General features: G+C 33.8%; 1 protein-coding gene and 1 long non-coding RNA gene across 2 annotated transcripts; one reads left to right on the plus strand and one right to left on the minus strand.

The window, feature by feature from the left end:
* Positions 1 to 4767: 4767 nt before the first annotated feature.
* On the minus strand, positions 4768 to 5304 carry LOC130731683 (uncharacterized). Its single transcript, XR_009016779.1, has 3 exons — positions 5147 to 5304; positions 4905 to 4964; positions 4768 to 4809 (listed from the first exon to the last, which is right to left on the minus strand). It is a non-coding gene; the product is annotated as an uncharacterized LOC130731683 (long non-coding RNA).
* An 8800-nt stretch (positions 5305 to 14104) lies between these two features.
* Positions 14105 to 16921, plus strand: LOC130731684 (dehydrodolichyl diphosphate synthase 2-like). Its single transcript, XM_057583945.1, has 3 exons — positions 14105 to 14598; positions 14719 to 14786; positions 16344 to 16921. Exons 1-3 carry the CDS (start codon positions 14161 to 14163, stop codon positions 16789 to 16791), a joined length of 954 nt encoding a protein of 317 aa, XP_057439928.1. The 5' UTR covers positions 14105 to 14160; the 3' UTR covers positions 16792 to 16921.
* The last annotated feature ends 4592 nt before the right edge of the window (positions 16922 to 21513 follow it).

Genomic DNA, 21513 nt, shown 5'->3' on the forward strand with positions numbered 1-21513 from the left:
TAATTGTTCATACATAATAGTTAACATGTAATCATCAAAACATAGAGTTGTACTACTAGATCAAAACTTGATCTTACAGGTCGTTTGCGTCATCACCACCCCTTTCACCCTTATCTCCGTCACCGGTAGACTCTTTGAGCTCGTTTCCAGGTCCACCGCCATTTCCACAGACTCATCCTCTTACCTTCAAAACCGAATTGAACTTTTAGGTTTTGTTAATAACATCTTTATCCCAATCCAATTTTTGAGCAATAGCAGTACCTCTCACCCTAACAATTTCCCTTTTATAAATATGGGTGCATGGCAGGCCTACCCAACCCAACCATGACCCATCAAAATGCGAGTTGGGTTGGGCTAACTCACTTTTAGAATTTTAGTTCAAAGTCTCAACCCAACCCGTCAAAAAAGGCGGGTCAAATGGGTTGGTTCAAAGGACCAAGCCCATATTTCCGCCCCTAGCTATATGGTTTACGATTAGCTTGTCTCATTGGTGGGTACGTAATAATATTATTTTTAGAAATAATGATCTCTGTATTCAATTGCTTTTGGAAAAAAGTATGAGGCCATAGTTTGGTCTTAGCTTAAATGTAGATTTAAAGGTTTAAAACTATTTTTATATCTATATTCTTATATCATTTTGTTTTAGTAATATCATGATTTTATTTTATTCTATCAAAATAACTTTCATTTTTCCAAACTTAATTTACACATCAGTCTTAGACGAATCCAGTGACGTGTCTCTCAGTATTGTAACTTTGTTGGGAAGCTTGTGAGGTGGGTGTCGTGTTTCATTGGGTTTTGTAGGGGTGGTCTCTGACCATGTTTTTTGTATTGTTTTGACCTTCTAGTTCATGTTATTTTTTCTTCTTTTGTTCTTCCTTTTTGTATTTGAATTTAGCACCAATTGTGCTAAGTTAAATACAATTTATTGGCTTATAAAAAAAAACATCCGTCATAAACGCAAACTCATTGAAACACATCATTCTTAAGAACAAATTCATTTATTTGAAGTTATTTTCATCAAACATAATTATATTAAACTCCATTTTACCTAATATTATTTTATCTAACAGTAACAACAGTAGATAAACATACCCTAATTTAAAAAGTTAAAACTTAACTAAAACTAAAATAAATAGTAGTACCATTTTTAATATATCTGACGAGTTGTTGGGGTGGGTGGGTGTACAATGATTAATAATGGTGGTGACATATAAAACCTACAAGCTTTTAGAGGAAATTCAGGTCCCAATTTAATTAAGAAAACCTAGTATTAAATAATTAAGGGCATGTTTGGGGTGGTTTTAAGATTCTTTTTTTAAATATAAATTTGAACAACTAAACATACTCGATAAAAATGAAGCTCAAATAGTTTCACCCTAGTTCGATTTGTTCTTACAATTGAGAGAATTAAGTTGTGAACACTATTGTCATGATGCTTTGAGAAAATAGAAGTACGAGAGAATCTAAGGGTTTGTTTAATATGTTGTATTAAGTGTGATATTATAAGTTTATACTCCAATCCGCTCATATATATTAAGATGATAAATTATTTAATTCAATATATAAATGTGTGATAAAATCTTATAAAAGTGTGACATATAAGTTACTTAAAAATATTTAATCTATTGGACAACCACCACCACTGCAACCGTCATTGTCACCACTGCCACCGCCATTATATTGCAGTCATCGTCACTGCCACCACCACCATCTTTGCCACTGTCATTGTTGTCACCATTATCCTACACTACCGCGGCACCACCCTACACCGCCGCCGCCGCCACCGGTCCACCACTCTACTGCCACCATCACTACTGTCACTATCGCCACCACCACCATCCTACTGGGGTTAATCTTAATAACGCACCGTCGCTTTCATTTTGCCACTTCTTCAGATATGTCGTTATGCTCTGACATAATTTTATATCATGGTTCAACCTAACCGGTTCCAAACCACAACAAAACATGCAGAATGCCATGAGGTAAGTCAACACAACATCGGAACCGTCGTCCTCACAGTCCGAACTTATAAAAATAACTTGTTATTGAGTATCCGGTTTCCCACCGGCAAAGGCATCTCTTGCCAACGCTCGCATCTCAAATTTATCATAAATCACAATATTCAATTCATATGCCAAAGCATAATAACATGATTTCAAGTTCAACACATCATATAGCAATGCTTGCATCATCAAGTTTTAACCAACAAAAAATCATATAAACAAGCATCATATGACACAATCACATGCAGACAAGTCTAGACCGAGTGCCCTTACCTTAGAAATTTAATGGCTTTTGAAAATGCTAAGCTTCAAGATCCTAACTTCCGCTCCACAAAACTCAAGAATCTCCTCACACTCAAGACATATTACTCATGATTTTTTACCAAAAACTAATGACACAACGAGTAGTACATGAGAACAAAGCTTTGTATGTGTTCTATTTTTGGAAGCCTTCACATTGCTGCCTTTATATAGGCATGAAATCTCAATGCTTTGGAGTGAAAAATCACCCAGCAAGTGCCACGTCCAACATATCTAAGGAGGAGGTGGAAAGTGAATTTCTTTAAATCCTTGTCATGCTATTTATTTACACCTCATGCTGTATAATTCACGTTCAAAAGACACATCCCACTTCAATTTTTTTTTATAAATCCTTTCTTACTAACTAGCGTTTTTATCCCGTGCGTTGCACGGCGAATATTGATTTCATTATTTAAGCACGATTAATGAATTAGGCTTAATAGCTCTTTTGGTCTCTCACTTATCACAATTTTTCACTTTTGGTCCCTTTAGGAAAAAATTAGCAAAATTAGTCCCTCATATTTACACACTTTTGCAGTTTTCGTCTAAATATGGATCATTTTTGCAAACAAATAAGCAATGTGGAGGACCAAAAGTTCTAATTTTTTATTGGGGACCAAAAGTGCAAAACTGTGATAAGTGAGGGACCAAAAAAGCTATTAAGCCTTGAATTAAGATATGAAAAATTGAAAAATGAGCATTCAACCAAACAAAATCACAATGAGTATTACACAACTTACAAAATTTGACAAAAACTTTATATACATTTAATCCTAAATATTCTTAAAATTATAAAAAATATACTTAAATTAGATTAAAAATTGTTCCCAAGAGTTAGCAATAGTGGTAAAAGCTAGGAGCCATAAGGGAAGGATGGGAATGAAGAGTTAGCAAAAATTATTAGTTTTTACATGAACTATTTCTTGTGTAGAATGTTTTTCCCCGTCGAACTTTTTTACCATGTAATCTAATCATAAGTATATAGTACTCATTTAAGAAAAATGTTTTAAAATTTGACTGAAAATTTGGCCTCAACTACTATTATTTAGTACTCATTTTAAATTTTAAACTCAAATCTCAATTTTTTTTTACAATTTTTAAAAAAGGAAATTCATTAACTTAAATTGAATATTGACTCATTAATCAATGAGATCATTCTATAAATTATATTTATTTCTTAAAAAATTAAAAGAAACCTAATTAATTATTATGAATGAATTTACAAATGATTTAAGGTGGAAAGAAAAGCGTATTCTGTGTCTGAGCAAAATAATTTAAAATTCGAGTGAAAAATTGGATCAAATTACTTTTATTTGGTACCCATTTTAAATTTCAAACTCAAATCGCAAAATTATTTTTTACAATTTTAAAAATAATAAATTAATTAAATAAAATTAAATATTCGCTCCTTAATCTATGAGATCATTCCATTATTTACCTTTTTTCTAAAAAAGGTAAAAGAAACCCCGATAATTATTATGAAAGGAAAAATCAAAATCTACTCATTAAAACGGAACTGACTCTTTTTTTCATCATTCCACTCCGAAATTTCATGTTGCCCAATTAGAATGTTTTTTTTTCTAAATTGATTATTCATTTCCTTTTTACTTAAAAAACGGATTTGCCTTAATTATACTCATAACTAACTAAATCTGATTTTGCTTAAGAAAGTTGATTATGTACTGCACTCATTAAATTCAATATTTATTTTATTTTTTCATTAAAACTAAAGGATTAAGCATTTACATTTTTTTTAATATCACACCATAAATTTTGACGCAAGTACTATTATTCACAACCAATTTTCAATTTCAAATTTCAAACTCAAATTTCAATATTAAATTGAATATCCACACCGTAATCTATGGAATTATTCTAAATTTTATATTTATTACATAAAAAAGTTAAAGAAACTCCATTAATTATTATTAAAGGAGAAATCAAATTTATTCACTAAAACAGAATTGACATTTTTTAATTTATTTTACCTTGAAATTAAATGTATCCCAATCAAAATGATTTTTTTAAAATTGATTATTCATTTCCTTTTCATTAAATAAACGGATTTCTCTTATTTATATTGATCACAAACTAAATCTGATTTTGCATAAGAAAGTTAATATCTACCCATTATATTTATTCTTGATTTGCTTATTTTGTTAAAAAAAAATGTATCAAGTGTTTTAAAATCTGACTGAAAATTAGGATCCAATTACTATTATTTAGTACTCAATTAAAATTTCAAACTCAAATCTCAATTTTTGTTTACATTTTATAAAAAAAGAACTCCATTAACTTAAATATAATATTATGACCTAAAAAATTCTATATGACCTAAAAAATATAATATTCACACCATAATCTAAACACAAAACAGTATATAACTCAAAGTGCACAAATAAATAAATAAATTACAACATAAAACTACAATCTTTGCTAAGTTGGAAGAAGATGCATCAGTCTTTAATCTAGAAGTAGTTGTCATGAACGGATCTGAACTATCCTGAAATAAGAGTAAAAATTGAAATTCACAATACATAACTATCTATAGTGATAGCATGTGCATATATAATAGTATTTAATTTTATTTTAACTTACATCACTTAATACTAATTATGTAAGCCGCAACTGTTCAACACTGTCATCATCAACCAAAATCTGTGAACACCAAAAGAAAAAGAGTATAACCAAATTGTAACATGCTAAACATTAAATCAAGCAGCAAGGTCAGTAGATGAAGATTCATGCCTAAAATATAAAGATGTATATGTTTCCTGAGTTATATGTTTCAATATGCTTTGCTCAAAATAAATGTGAATCAAAAAATTCATAAGGCTTACCTCTCCTTCCTCGTATCTCTTCTTTGGTTTTTAATTGTAGAACAAAACTCAACCAAGCCACTATGGAAAAACAAACAAAAAAATTCAGCAAAATCTAACAGAAAGTAGGAAGAGGGCAAAAACCTCACTTGTTGTATTCACTCTTGAAGAATCTTTCATATAAGCTAACCATCCCCAATTCCAATTCGCAATAAAAGTCCCATGGTGATGAGGCCTATGAAATTACAGAAGGAAAAGTAGAAAAACATCACTCCAATCAAAATCATTTCAATAAATCACACACGTTGCAGATCATTTCATAATGTTCATAGAAATGTAACTATACCCTTATGATATGACAAGAAACTGGTTGAATCAGAAGCAATACCTGAACTTTTTTTGCTTTTTCAACATTTGCTTCTCAATTTCCCAGTCATCACAACAATAGTTATTTCAAAGCTCTTAGATGATGGTTAAATAATGGAATGATAGAGGAGAAGAATTACATAAGAGAGTTTATATAGATGAAAACAATTAGGGTTTATGTTGTTTGCACGTGAAAAAAGGAAGGAGAATATTGTTCCAAAAAGAATATTCAAAATTTGAATTTATAGGTTGTCAAAATTTTAAAATTTGAATCTTGATTTCAAAAACGTACTTTTTGAAAGGTTAGCAAAATCAGTTTTAATCACATAAAAAAAAAACAAAATACGTATAATAAAAGTGAGAAAGTTTTTATTTTTAAGCCTTATGTATGAATAAGAATATTAAACATCTATTAATGTGATTTTGAATGATTATTCCATAGGTAGTCAATGATGGGTGATGACTTTTGTTACAGCATTAATGGAGAGTTTAAAAAAAATTAAACAACAATTAATAGTATTTTGAATGACTATTCCATAAGTAGTTAATGATGGGTGATGACTTTTGATTCAGCATAAATGGACAGTTAAAAAAAATTAATCAACAATTAATGAGATTTTTTATGATTATTCAATAGATTGTCAATGATGGGCCACAAAACCAAAATTAAGGAGAAATTGTCTCACCATAAATTTGTCAGAATGATTTAGAGCTTGACATTTGTCAGCTAATGAGGGAGGGTGGATAAGAGTGAGCCTAGGAGTGCCAACTCATCTAAGTGGGTCTCACAGAGTTCTTCTTTTCTATAGTATATAGATATCAGAGAAGTATACATATAGAAATATGTATTTAAGTATAGAATGGTTTTAGTAGTGTAGGATTTGACTCATAGAGCTATATAAAAAAATTAGAAAGATGAATTATCATCCTAAAAATTATTAGGAACTCTATGATATAATATAAGATCACTTTGAGTAAATTTAAGTGATCAAGGAACAAAGTATTAACTAGATATTATATAAAGTTACACACATATAAATATATTAGCAAAACACGTAACCCCCTTTTTTTTCTTTCTTGTTCAACTTTAAACTTTTCTTTTCTTTTTTTTTTAATTGGGTTTCTTCTTTATTTTAGGAAGAAATTAATAGTAATATTAATAATACAATCATTTATATAAACACACAAGGTACAAACAATACATCAACTTGAGCTTAATAGCGCTTTTCACCCTTACGCCGATAAATAACTATTTAATTAAATACTTAATATACTTGGGTCTTACAATACTACCCCCCTAAAAGGGAGTTTCGCCCTCGAAACTCGAAGTCAGAGAAAGCTCGAGAATACCATCCCCATTTTAACCATAAAATTAACCTTCCACTTAGTCACAAATCGAATCACAAACTTATCTCAAGTTCTAACACTCTGCACAAATCATAATTCTTTCACCTCAAGATCACTCTTCTACTATACCTCAAGGAACTTAACTTGACATTTCATCCTAAGATCTTCAATCTTCAATCTTCAAAGATTCAACTCTTATCGTCACAACTACAGCCACAAAATCTCATATTCGAACATGATTTTCAACTCACAAGGTCAATCTTAACCCTATGATTTCAATTTAACTTAGTAAATCTCACTTTCTAACCTTAACACGTTTCCTCCAAAAGCCATCTTAGGGATTCATTCAGACTTAAGCTCTCGATTAAAACCTGAGATACTATGCAGGACATATCCCGAACCCTTGGGAAGCGACATAGTAACTTTCACCTCATTGGTATGTTATAAAATCAATATCACAACTTAACTCGACAGACCTATTCCCCAACAAGCTCTGGTACTCGCAACCAAAGCTCTGATACCACAATGTAACGCCTCGATTTCTCGAGGGTCACTTTAGTAACCTTTCCAAAAAATGTGGGTGAATTTTGCCGAATTAAAAAAAACTGACAACTGAAGGAGTAAATGGACTGGATAATTCCATTTTATTAATAAAATCTTGATTACAAATGATTCCTTCAATTTGAAAGACATAAGGGTAAACTAATGCTCGACCACTCCTGAGCCAACACAAAAAGAAGGTCTCTAGGTTAGGTTCGAACGCCACAAGAAAACTCGGCTCATCCCCCAAATACTAACCCAAAATCATAATACCACTAAGACACAAACATAGTTCTACGTCTGACATCCGCCTGTCCCTTGAACACTTTCTCAATCATATAGTACTTTCTCGGCGCGATCTATCATTCTCTGGCATTAAGCGCCCATGCAGCACATAGTCAAATCAGCAAGGGTCAACTCCCAAACAACACATATAACGTGTAACAGGATTGACATAACATCACAGTAACAAGGTCATCAATTCTAATACATCATTTGCAATCTCAGGCTCATGTTATATAGATAAACAACTAGCATATAGAGTAATAAACCCAAAAGCATAAACAAGTCCACCTAGAGTCCAGTTAGACTACATGCTCATGCATATGCTAATTTTAACGCCAGCAATGACATCTCTGAAGGCGAGGCAAAATACGACTCCACAATTGGGGTTAGTCTACACTAACGCACCGTCGTCAAATCCTTCACACGACTCCACAATTGGGGTTAATCTTAATAACGCACCGTCGCTTTCATTTTGCCACTTCTTCAGATATGTCTTTATGCCCTGACATAATTTTATATCATGTTCAACCTAACCGGTTCCAAACCACAACAAAACATGCAGAATGCCATGAGGTAAGTCAACACAACATCGGAACCGTCGTCCTCACAGTCCGAACTTATAAAAATAACTTGTTATTGAGTATCCGGTTTCCCACTGGCAAAGGCATCTCTTGCCAACGCTCGCATCTCAAATTTATCATAAATCACAATATTCAATTCATATGCCAAAGCATAATAACATGATTTCAAGTTCAACACATCATATAGCAATACTTGCATCATCAAGTTTTAACCAACAAAAAATCATATAAACAAGCATCATATGACACAATCACATGCAGACAAGTCTAGACCGAGTGCCCTTACCTTAAAAATTTAATGGCTTTCGAAAATGCTAAACTTCAAGATCCTAACTTCCGCTCCTCAAAACTCAAGAATCTCCTCACACTCAAGACATATACTCATAATTTTTTACCAAAAACTAATGACACAACGAGTAGTACATGAGAACAAAGCTTTGTATGTGTTCTTTTTTTGGAAGCCTTCACATTGCTGCCTTTATATAGGCATGAAATCTCAATGCTTTGGAGTGAAAAATCACCCAGCAAGTGCCACGTCCAACATATCTAAGGAGGAGGTGGAAAGTGAATTTGTGATGACAGCTTGAAATTGGACACGTTTTTTCTTTAAATCCTTGTCATGCTATTTATTTACACCTCATGCTGCATAATTCACGTTCAAAAGACACATCCCACTTCAATTTTTTTTTTATAAATCCTTTCTTACTAATATCAGAGAAGTATACATATAGAAATATGTATTTAAGTATAGAATGGTTTTAGTAGTGTAGGATTTGACTCATAGAGCTATATAAAAAAATTAGAAAGATGAATTATCATCCTAAAAATTATTAGGGACTCTATGATATAATATAAGATCACTTTGAGTAAATTTAAGTGATCAAGGAACAAAGTATTAACTAGATATTATATAAAGTTACACACATATAAATATATTAGCAAAACACGTAACCCCCTTTTTTTCTTTCTTGTTCAACTTTAAACTTTTCTTTTCTTTTTTTTTAATTGGGTTAATTCTTTATTTTAGGAAGAAATTAATAGTAATATTAATAATACAATCATTTATATAAACACACAAGGTACAAACAATACATCAACTTGAGCTTAATAGCGCTTTTCACCCTTACGCCGATAAATGACTATTTAATTAAATACTTAATATACTTGGGTCTTACAGACAGGTCCTCGTTGAAAGGACCCACAGATAGACCATTTTCAAATGCTTCGGCACAGATTGCCGGATCTTTGTTTCTAGCATGCATGAAGACGTTAGAGAATCTAAATAGGTAGTCCTTCAATGTCTCACCCGCCTTCTGCCGGATGTTGAGCAAACTCGCGGAGGTAACTTGGTTGGCTTGCTTTGCGGAGAATTGAAACAATAAGCAATGTGAGAAGTCATTGATGGTAACGAGCTATTGAGCTGGAAGACTAGAAAACCATGTTAGCGCTGCCTTTTTTAGGGTTCCTGGAAACATCTAGCACTTTAGCGGCTCGGTGGCGCCGTTGATGAGCATTTTGGTGTTGAAAATGGACAGATGTTCGCGTGGATTGGTAGTTCCGTCATAAGAGTCGAGGACTAGAGTCCGTAAGTTGTCTGGTATCGTAACTGCCGCGAGAGCCTCTGAAAACGGTTGGAACTCAACGATTGACTCTGCCTTGAAGATTGGTCGCCCTCGATCTCTTGTGAGATCCGCAACTTGCTCCTGCATTGCTCGGTTCTGTTGGCGGAGCTCTCCCATCTTGGCGATCTGGGCTTGCATTGCCTGGCTCTGCTACTGTACCTGAGCCATCAATGCGTTTATGGCCTCCTCTGTTTGTGGAGTCGGGCCATTAGAACCATTGACATGAGATCTAGTTTCCATCATGCTCGTTCTAGATCGGTAGTAAGACTAATATTTCTTGAGGATTCGGGAAGAGTTTTACCGAGGCCCCACGGTGGGCGCCAATGTTCACGAAAGAACTTTTCAGTCGGTAAGATCAAATAAAAGGGACTGGTATATTTATCAAGCATGGAAAAGATGGATCTTTGGGTCTGTTTGGTGTTCAAGATAGGATATGATATGTGAACAGGATATCAACATGATAGGATAAGAGCAGGATAAACTCTTATCATATCCTGTGTTTGAGGTGCACATGATAAAGACAGGATATGATAAGGAAAAATGTATCAAATTTATATTTGAATAAAAAATACATTTAAAATTGATCATTCTATTAAATTTAATTTATTCACATTTTCATGAATGAGTCTATATTTTAAAATAAATAAAGTTAATTTAAATTTTATTAATTAGCCTATTTTATTGTTTTGAAGATGCCCTATATTTTAAATAAAATTATGCAGTTAACCGATTGATTTTCACTTAGTTGTGACACGTGATAATTAACAATAAAAGTTAACTAAATTAAGAATATTATTATTTCAAAAGTACTTTATATTTGAATTATAAATTATTATATAAGTAGATAAGTACTTTTAAATAATAGGAGATGAAAATAAAAAAATTAATCTATTACTATTAAAAAATCAATATTTGTAATCAATGTTTTTCACTTAGTTGTGACACGTGATAAACAATAAAAATTAACTAAATTAAAAATATTATTATTTCAAAAATACTTTATATTTAAATTATTATATAAGTAGATAAATAATTTTTAAATAATAGGATATGAAAATATTAAATTAGTCTATTATTATTAATAAATCAATATTTATAAGTGAGTAGTCTATTTTACTATTTATGAATAATAATTTTATTTATTTTTTATTTTAGTTAAATTAATATTTTATATTTATTAATTAATATTATTATAAATTATAAATTATATAATATTAAAATAAATTAATTTGCAGTTAGGATACTGAAAGAAAATATATAACTGATATCCTATCCTGCTCTATCCTAGCTCCCCCCTCATGATAACTTTTACACATGATTGACATGATAGGATATGAGACAGGATAGTGTTATCATATCCTGCTGGCGCAACAAACAACATATAACAACAAGATATGATTATTATCCTGTCCTATCCTATCCTGTCCTGGTCACCAAACGGGCCCTTTAGACATACAAAAGCACCCCTTTTATAGTGGGTGGGTCTCTAACCCTAGCTCTCCTACTTATTACGCAGTCGGTTGACTAAAACGACTAGGTCGCGCTAATCAGGATGGACTCCTTGACTTCCCTGTTGGTCATGTCGTGATTACAAGCTATCCGGCTATTTCCGTGATTGAAGGAGATATGACCGTAGAGTTCACTCTGATGCGATTGAGATGGATGGGTCTCTCAGAGCAACCTTACCGGCCTGGTCAAAGTATCATGTCCATGTTGGCTCTTGAGTAGTTCCGGATGGATAGGCCTCTTAGAGTAACCCGACCGGCCAAGTGGCAGTGTCATGTCTACGCGGCCCGTCGTAAGACGGTCCGGATGTGTCCCCTGGAGTGGCATAACCATCCCAGTAATGGTGTCATGTCCGTCCCATCCAATTGGGTTCTTAAATTTGTTTTTTATATCTAATTAAGTCCTTTTACTCAATTTTGACCGGTTAACGGTCAAGTGACAAGCCTAGTTAGCTGAGAATGGTCACGTAGACTTTTTCGCACCAATTTTAGTCTCTTGAAAAATATTTTAATCAATTTTAGTCATTGTTCTTCCATCTTCATCTTCTTCCTCTTCCACTTTCTTCCGCTTCCTCCATAACTCAAATCCTTAAACCCAGAAATTCAAAACCATAAGAAAACTATATGTTTATCATATTCACCTTGTTCTTCCAAAACCTAGAAAATCAGAGGCAACAAAAAAATATTTTTCAAGGTGGAAGAACATGGGCTAAAATTGATTAGAATATTTTTGAAAGGACTAAAATTAATGCGAAAAAGTTCACGTGGTCATCTTCAGCTGACTAGGCTTGCCATTGGACTGTTGACCGGTCAAAATTGAGCAAAATGTCTCAATTTGATTATAAAAAAAATTTAGGATCCAATTTGATGCGAAAATTTTTCAGTGACTCAATTTGAATCCCTTTACAATTTTAAAGACCAAAAGGTTATTTAAGCCTTTTTTATAAAAGTAATATTCTCTCTTCCCATTCTTTACGTACTCATCCAAACAAGCAGAGAGAGAGAACATTCATGTCACTCTTTCTTATTTCTCTCTTCTCTTTTTATCATAACAAATAGGGTCTCCCTAATATGTACCACTTTTAGAGTGATGCAATTTTACATCACTTACTTTGACCGGTTATAATAGGTCAGCACATTATTATTATTTTTTAAAATATCATTAAAATTTTATTATATATTAAATTTCATTAAAAAAAAATATGTTGACCTATTATAGACTTATAACAGGTTAAAAAAAGTGGTGTAAAATTATACCACTCAAAAAACGATGCATATTACCTAACAAATAAGCTTTAAAACTACTTTATTTCTCACAAAATTTTGTATACTCATCTTCTCTCTCCTATAAATCAAACAACATAAAGCATGCTGTTTTACAAGGAGAGAGCAACAATTATCCATCCCAACCATGGGCGGATTTAGCGCCCGGCTTGCCTGGGCACTTGCCCAGGCTCCGTGGCAAAAAATAATTTTTTTATTTGGGTTGCAGAGGGAAAAAATGGGTTTATTGTTGATTCAACCTGGGCAGAAAACAAATGAAGACAGTGATTTTTTTTTATCTTTAACTGTCCAAATGGAAGAAGGAGAAATCATAGGAGAAGAAAGCTAAAGACACACTAATTGTCACTTTGCAGTGGAAGGGATTGTGTGAGCCTCTTTGCTTGTAGCAAATTTATCTTCCTCCCCTCAACCCCACTAATCTCAATTCTCCACTTCTCCCACACCCGCTCCTCTTTCATGCATGACCAGAGGCCCTCTTTTCTACAGCTGTGAAAACCCCCACCGAGAACTTGCAGATATTGTCGTCATCTTCCCCATTCTCCATTCTTCCTCATCTTCTTTCTCTACTTTTTGTTTCTCTCTTAGTTTAGATCTGATGTTCTCACATAGTAGTGTGGTGAGCATGTGAGATGAACATTCTAGATATTTTCATCTTTTCTATTATTTACTTTATTGTTTACTCTCCAGTCTCCAGACACGTGCAAGCCTTAAAAGTAGTCTTGGACAGCTAGTGATTAGCATACTAAAGGCCTAAATGAGTAAATGCAATAAAAATACTAAATGATTAAACTCTCGGTTAACCTTTTACTAAATCTGCATCATTCTTATCTCAAGTATATAATATATAGTTTCAAAAAAAAGTATATAATATATAATTTTGTAATGTGATAAAACTCTCTGTGACATTCCTCTACTGCACAACATCTTTAAATTTTTAAAGTAAAGTTTAAGTTTAAGTTAAATTATATATAAAACCGACTCAGTATACCCTTCGTACAACGTCTTTACAAATCGCCTACCGCGTACCATGTATCGGAGCGTATGGTGAACCTGGTAACTATGTACTGTAACTATATGTTTGGGTTGAGTGTTTAATTGAGAATGAGATATATTTACCACTACAATAGGCTATTCACGCGGTAACAGCGTAATGCCCGCAACCGCGACGACAACCGCAATTTAAACCAGGGATCAAACGTCAGATGTGGGTCGTTAAGCTTAGGGTGAACTTTGCCCAGGCTCCATAAAATTCCTGGTTCCGCCACTGATCCCAACTGGTCCCTGTCCCTGCATAAATGTATGTGGACCACTCAGTTCGCCACAATTTGAACAACGTAACTATGATCATATATACGATGCCGTTTCAACTACTATCAAGTTACATTCGCACTCACGTTTATAAATTAAGCCGCACTCTTCATTCACACTGCATTCTGCAATAGCTTAAACCATTCATTTTTGCCTTTGCCAAACAGATAAAATCGTTATCCTAGTTCAGGAATAAGATGCAATTGTTAAGGCTCTATTTTCCCGCTCTCAAACAATCAGAATCATTATCCCGGTTCAGGAATAAGACACTACTATCGTTAATGCTACCTTTTCCTGCACTCCCATTCCCTTCTTATCCCGTAACCGTTACTAGACGCAGCAGCACCATGACTCTTCCTGCAAACGTGGCGATTCAAGGTGACACGAACAACGGGACCTCCGTCGCCGAGGAGGAGCCGATTCCGCCGGAGCTGCGGTTAGAGCTGATGCCAAAGCATGTGGCGGTGATAATGGACGGGAACGGGAGATGGGCGAAGATGAGGGGGCTGCCACCGTGGGCGGGGCATGAAGCCGGCGTGCGGTCGCTGAAGAGGATGGTGAGGCTGTGCCGGAGCTGGGGGGTGAAGGTTCTGACAGTGTTCGCGTTCTCAACTGATAATTGGGTTCGCCCGAAGGTCATTGTTGTCAATTTTCTTTTGGTTCTAGCGTCGTGGTTGTTAATTTTATGTAAGAGCTACATGAATGATTTTATATATTCTTGCAGTTTTGATTTTGTGATGGTTATGTTGGTGCAGTTGGAGGTTGGGTTCCTGATGATGCTATTTGAAAGAACTATAAATTCTGAAGTTGAAGCGTTTAAGAGGTACCAAACTCCCTGACTGCTCTACTGTCTTAACTCTTGATATGTTTAGTTTACTTCATTTAAACAAGTCATTAGATACTCTTAAACAAGGTTTTTTTTTTTAATTTATAGGAGATGTAACTCATAAGAAAAATGATTGTATATGATAGTATGAGAATAAATCATGCCTACTCTTGGATTTAATCATAAAAATATTTTTCTCACCGTATTTTTCTCTCTATCACTCACTTTTTACCACATCACATTATATAACACATCAATAACTTCTCTTTTCTATTCTTTTCTCTCTCTAATGTTTATACTACATTTTAGTTAATTTAGTTACAATTCATAATTCATAAGAGAAAAAATATGATGCACCGACGATGTAAAACTTTTTTTACATCATCAACCAGTTAGATTTCAAGGATGTGTCACGTTAGTTAATAAAATTAAATAAAAAGAGAGATTTTCTCATATTTTGAAATCTAATTAGTTGACGGTGTAAAAAACTTTACACCATCGATACATAGAAATTAAACTCAATTCATGTCGCTTGTATTTTTTTTTACATTGAACATATCATTGCTCAAGTAATTTTGTTTAAGACATTTGTGGTATGTAAATAAAATAAATAAATGTGTAATAAATTAGTAAACTCATTTTTGAATGGCTTATGGTGATTGGCCCAGTACTGACTTGAGTGACCCACATCACCAATTCATCACCTCAACATGAGTAATGACACACTAAGTTTTTCCATTCAATTTTCACCTTATTTTATATTTACTCTCTTCTTTTAATTTTCTATTATACCATCTTACATCTCATATTTTATCCCTCTTTTCTTTCTATTCTTATCACCCTCCACTTCTTCCCCACAAAAAATGACGTGTCAACAAAACATTATTGCCTCAACATTGCTCAACTTGAGGAGAAGAAAAATTGTAGGAAATGACAAAATCAATATATTCATGTATTTTCGAGGTTATATTTTTTATTTTCTCGGGTTTTGATTTATTCTTTGAATTATTTTCCTCTGCATCACATGATGTTAGGAACTTAAAAAAAATGCAATCATGTGAAAATACGCAAGATATTCGTCCAAATATATATCATACATTGGTGCTAAGATACTATATTAACTAGAAATATGACTAAAATAATATTTATAAAAGATAGAATACCACTTACTTTTAGAGATTAATTTATATGCACCGACGGTGTAAATAAGTTTTACACCATCATTCAATCACATCCCTCCATTTTGTTAGTTTACAATTAATTTTGAATTTAAGAATATCTAAAAATAGGAAATGGAAGGCTGTGATTTAATGATGGTGTAAAACTTTTTACACCGTTGGTGCATAGAAATTAATCTCTTACTTTTAAGCAAATTTTTTGGGTAGAACTAATCCAACAAAATTTTAAGGATCGCTGATTCATGACATTTTGTCAAGATCACAACCAAAATTTTCTCTAAATTCTTCTTTGGTTTATTTTATTGTTCCTTATAACAAGTGGTTTCTCAATTAGATATTATTTGGGATCACTTTGTAATATTTCCTTTTTTAACAGGGAAGGAATTCGAATATCTGTAATTGGAGATTCATCAAAGCTCCCCAAATCCCTGAAGAGAATTATAACTAGTGCAGAGGAGAGCACCAAGGACAATACCAAACTCCAACTTATTTTGGCGATTAGCTACAGTGGGAAATATGATGTTGTACAAGCATGTAGAAGTGTGGCCAAAAGAGTCAAAGATGGCCTTGTTGATTTGGAAGACATAGATGAAAAAATGATTGAGCAGGAACTGGAAACAAATTGCACTGAGTTTCCTAACCCTGATCTACTAATAAGGACTAGTGGGGAACTTAGAGTTAGCAACTTCTTGTTGTGGCAATTGGCATACACAGAACTAGACTTTAGTCGAGAACTTTGGCCTGATTTTGGGAAAGAGGAGTTTGTAGAGGCCTTAAATTCATTTCAGCAGAGACAAAGACGCTATGGTGGACGCCATTCATAAACTATTTGTCTGCAATATGGTACCTTATAGGTTGGATTTATAATAATTAAGCTTCACAAATATAATTCTTGGCTGCCATATGTTCTAGCTAGGCATAAGAAATATATGTTATCATGTAGCATATATATATATATATATATGAGAAGGGATTCATTCACTCCAGGAGTAAGTTAAAAAAGCTACTCCCAATCTTGACCCTTTATTTTATTTTAAAATAACGGCTCTGATCAAACCCTATAATCTGTCATGTGACTCCTTCCTCTCCCCAATTCCTCTTGCATTTTCTCGTTCTTCTTGTAAACATCTGGATCAACTGCAACTCAAATTTCTTTTTCATATGAATCTTATTATAATAATGGGTGATAACATAAACACCCCTTTGCCTTGCTAATTGCCATACGAACATGATTATTTATTTTATTTATATATAACAAAGTAAAATCCTGTGTATGAAAATCAAGTTTATCATGTCCGCAACCCCAATTCTCACGCCGCAGCCATGGCAGCGATTGCTGTCAACGCAGCGCTGGTCTCATAGCGGCGTGCGAGCTTCAACAGAATGGTAACTGAGGGGTTATTTTTCGAGCAAGGGGCCAAGTGGGTATACATTTCGGAGGTGGAATCGGACCCTTTTGGTTCAAACTCACGGCTGAGAGCAGGGAAGGGTGAGATCTGAGAAGATTTATAGGTGTTGATGAAGCTGGAGATTCGTAGAACGATGAAGCAACTGATGGAGGTCGTGTCTGCTGGCTTGGCTGAGGGTAACGAAGAAGAACAGGGAAAGGGTGAGAGAGGAAATGGAGAAAGAAGTCACGTGAGAGATTGCTGGGTAATGATCAGAGCCGTTATTTTAAAATAAAATAAAGGGTCAAGATTGGGAGTAGCTTTTTTAACTTACTCTTGAAGTGAATGAATCCCTTCTCTATATATATATATATATATATATATATATATATATATATATATATATATATATATATATATATATACTTTTTAAAAAATGAAACTTCACCTCATATCTATCAGCAATGAAGTTTCCTCCAAAAAAGTGTATCTTTCAATCATTACTTTCAATAGAGTGTTACTCTTATGAATCGGAAAAGATACTTAAACCCCATATGTTGACACAAATCAGACATCCATTGTAATGGTTTTTGAGTATCATAAGACGGAAAGCTAAAAAGAAAATTTCACTTGGGGTAAAAATTAACCACAAAAATGACGGTTGGACTCAGATGTATGTTGCTACGGTTACAGAGTTTACATCTTGCTACGAGAAAAAGTTTTATGCATTTACGGTATAAATGTTTTTTTACATCGTCAATCAATCAGATTTCTTAAATATGATAAAAATAGATTTTTTATTTACTTAAATTGAATGATATGACAAATGTTTAACATTTATTTTGTTGATTGTGTAAAAAAAATTTACAACTATCTGGTGGTTCATAATTGCCAGATTTTTTTTCGGTGGAATTCATAAATAAAAATGAATTATTGGTGTCTTTTTTTTTTGAACAGGAATTATTGGTGTCTTTTCTATTCCATTGTATCATAGATTCATAGTACTATTATGTTTTTTTTTTTGTGACATGACAATTGACAAACACATTTTTTCTATGCTACTACTACATTTACTCGCTCTGCTATCCTCATTAGTAGAGACAGTAAGTGATATGAAAGTTGTCTCTCATTGAATGCGTTGATCAGTACACCAAGTCACCAACTATTATGTGGAGCTTTTATACATAATAAGAGGACAAAGAAGAAAATATCTAACTGAACATAACCCCAACATAATTGAAGTAGTATCTTCTTGTTGTACTTTTTCTCAATTTGTTGGACTCTTAAATGGCAAGGTATTAAAGAAGGTTTTGACAGCGGTATGGTTGACCGTTACCTGGTCTCTTTGGTGGGTACGTTTTTTATTTTGTTAGAAAAATGTTAGTGGTTTTTTTTTAATTAAAAAAAATGTTAGTGGTTAGTAATATTAGTAAATTAGTCTTGTGTTTGAATCCTGAATTATACACCATTCATCCTACCTAACCCTTATGTCCCTAGTTTTTACCACTTGAGTCTTGAATTATGCACCCTTCATCCTACCCAACACTTATGTCCTTAGCTTTTACCACTTGAACTATCATTCGGAGACTCTTTAGTGGGTATGTAATAATATTATTTTTAGAAAAGATGATCTATGTATTCACTAGCTTCTGGAAAGAATTATAAGAGCATAGTACTTTGGTCTTTGCTATATAAGATGTAGATTTCAAGGTTTCAAAATTTCTTTTTCTTTTGTTGATTGGTATGACATTCATTCATTATTGTGTTTAGGAGTATTAGTTAATTTTTTTTGGGCCTATAAAAAAACAAAAATACTTGAATTGTCAACGCTTAAGTTAATATAAATCATAAGACTCAATTCAAGATGAGAGGAATATATTTAATTAGGAACCTCATCTAGGAAGTGCTGACCTTAAAAATTAAACTGATGATCACATTCACATTGTTCTGTAAAAGAAAGCTAGCTAGCTGGTATTAAAATTTAATACCGACCAATATGATATATTCAACTTACAAATTAAAGTGTCATTCAATGTCAAAATGCATAGTTCTCTTGTGGAAGGAGGGATTGAAGCCAAGTAAATGGCAAATTGATTGACACAAACAAAGAGCACTGGTCCACAATCAATCTCAAACCTGTTAGAATTGCTTTTAGTTAAAAAACAAACCTCATGATTGACTGTTGTGAATATTGTAAATATTGAATAAGTGTTTACTTGGTTAGTTAACCATAGTTAGCTTAGTTAGTTAGTTTGTTGGTTAAGTTGTTAACCAGTCAGTTAGAGAATAGTTAACACTCCTTCTTAGTACAAAGCATGTTGTAATAGTATATTCTTCATTCATTCAATTCATTTCTTCTTCTTTCAATATCAATTCAAGAAGCTTTCGTTTTATTATGGTATCAGAGCTCTCAGAGAGAGAGAGAGCTCTGTTGCGCGCTCCCATGGTGAATGCGACTCCGTACCCATTCTTTGTACAAGATGCATAAACCGCCTCGCACACTCTCTACATCCACCCCAATGAGAGCCCTTCTACCGTTCTTGTTTCTCCGCCACTTTCAGAGGGGAACTACCACAACAGGGCTCGTGCGATGAAAATGAGTCTGATGACAAAGAACAAGCTAGGATTTGTCGATGGCACGATCGGAGAACCGCCGCAGGATCATCCTGTTCTTCCATATTGGCAACATTGTAACATGATGGTGTTAAGTTGGCTCATCAAATCGATTAACGTGGAGATCGCCCAATCGATTCTATGGTGTGACAAAGCTACATATGTGTGGAAGGAACTCATAGAACGATTCCCACAAGCAGATCTTTTTCGGATTTAAGAATTGCAAGAGGAAATCTTCAGTCTAAAGCAAGGTGATTTCTCTGTTTCTAAGTTTTACACAAGCATGAAAACTCTATGGGATGAATTAGACATACTCAATCTCTTACCTATCTGTACCTGTAACCCTGTTTGTGCGTGTGGTGCGATCACGAAAATCGCTGAAGAAAGGAACAAGAATCAAGTGGTGAGGTTCCTTCGAGGGTTGAATGACCAATTTTCTGGTGTTCGATCTCAATTGATGCTTCTAGATAATCTGCCTAATGTGAATAAGGTTTTTTCTATGATAACACAACAAGAGCGTCAATTTTCGTTTGAAAATGTTTCTGGCTCGAGAGCTTTGGTGGCTTCAAGAGAGCACAGTCACGAATCCAGAGGGGTTCAAGGTCAGAGTCAAGGTCAGAGTCAGTCTTGTGGACAATCTGGCTATGGAGGGAATAAGTATAACTCCAAGAAGTGTTCTTACTGTGGCAAGATGGGTCACACTGTAGAGGAATGAAATATGCTAGCAAATTAGCCAATTTGGTTCAGACAAGTGAACATAATCAGGATGATGATGACAAAGAAGGGATTGTGGCTGGGAATGCTCGCTTTGGATTCACTGCAAACCAAAATCAAAATCTACTTGCTTTACTTCCTGTACAAGAGCAAAAGGAGTCAAGGGCAGCAAGTGTGAACTCATGTACCCAAGTTATCCCAACTCAGAATGGTAATTTTCTTGATCCCATTTGGGTCCTGGACACTGGAGTCACGAACCACATTTGCAATCAGCTCAAATGTTTCATTTCATACAAGCATGTTGCACCTGTGAAGGTTTCACTTCCAAATGGTGTTATTGTTCCTGCCACCATCAAATGAACTATCCAAATTACACCCTCTTTTGTGTTACACAATGTGTTATTCTTTTGTAAAAGGGCAGTCCATTAAGGACCTATTCCCTTACATTGAATGTAATAAAGAGCAAGTTTGTGACATTCGTCCTCTTGCAAAGCAAAGAAAATTGAGTTTTCCTTTGAGTGCCTCTTATTCTTTTTTTTTTAAAAGCTCTTATTCTTCAACTATTTTCCAATTAGTTCATGTTGATATTTGGGGTCCTGTGTCTACTGTTTCACTTAATGGTTTTTCTTATTTTCTCACCATAGGGGATGATTACTCTAGGCACACTTGGATTTATCTTCTTAAATCCAAGGCAGAGGTGAGACCTCTGATTCAAGACTTTTGTGTCCTTGTAGAAAATCAGTTTGCCACAAAGATTAAAACCATAAGGAGTGATAATGGTAAAGAGTTTGACCTCTCTCAGTTTTATGCCTCAAAAGAGACCATACATCA

This window comes from Lotus japonicus, chromosome 1 (assembly GCF_012489685.1).
Source record: "Lotus japonicus ecotype B-129 chromosome 1, LjGifu_v1.2".
NCBI lineage: Eukaryota > Viridiplantae > Streptophyta > Magnoliopsida > Fabales > Fabaceae > Lotus > Lotus japonicus.

Bases quoted from the DNA above. Each gene is read 5' to 3' on its own strand.
- LOC130731684 (XM_057583945.1), top strand. From the start codon at position 14,161: ATGCAATTGTTAAGGCTCTATTTTCCCGCTCTCAAACAATCAGAATCA. The intron at 14,599-14,718 runs GTCATTGTTGTC...ATGTTGGTGCAG, and splicing joins ATAATTGGGTTCGCCCGAAG to TTGGAGGTTGGGTTCCTGAT. The intron at 14,787-16,343 runs GTACCAAACTCC...CTTTTTTAACAG, and splicing joins GAAGTTGAAGCGTTTAAGAG to GGAAGGAATTCGAATATCTG.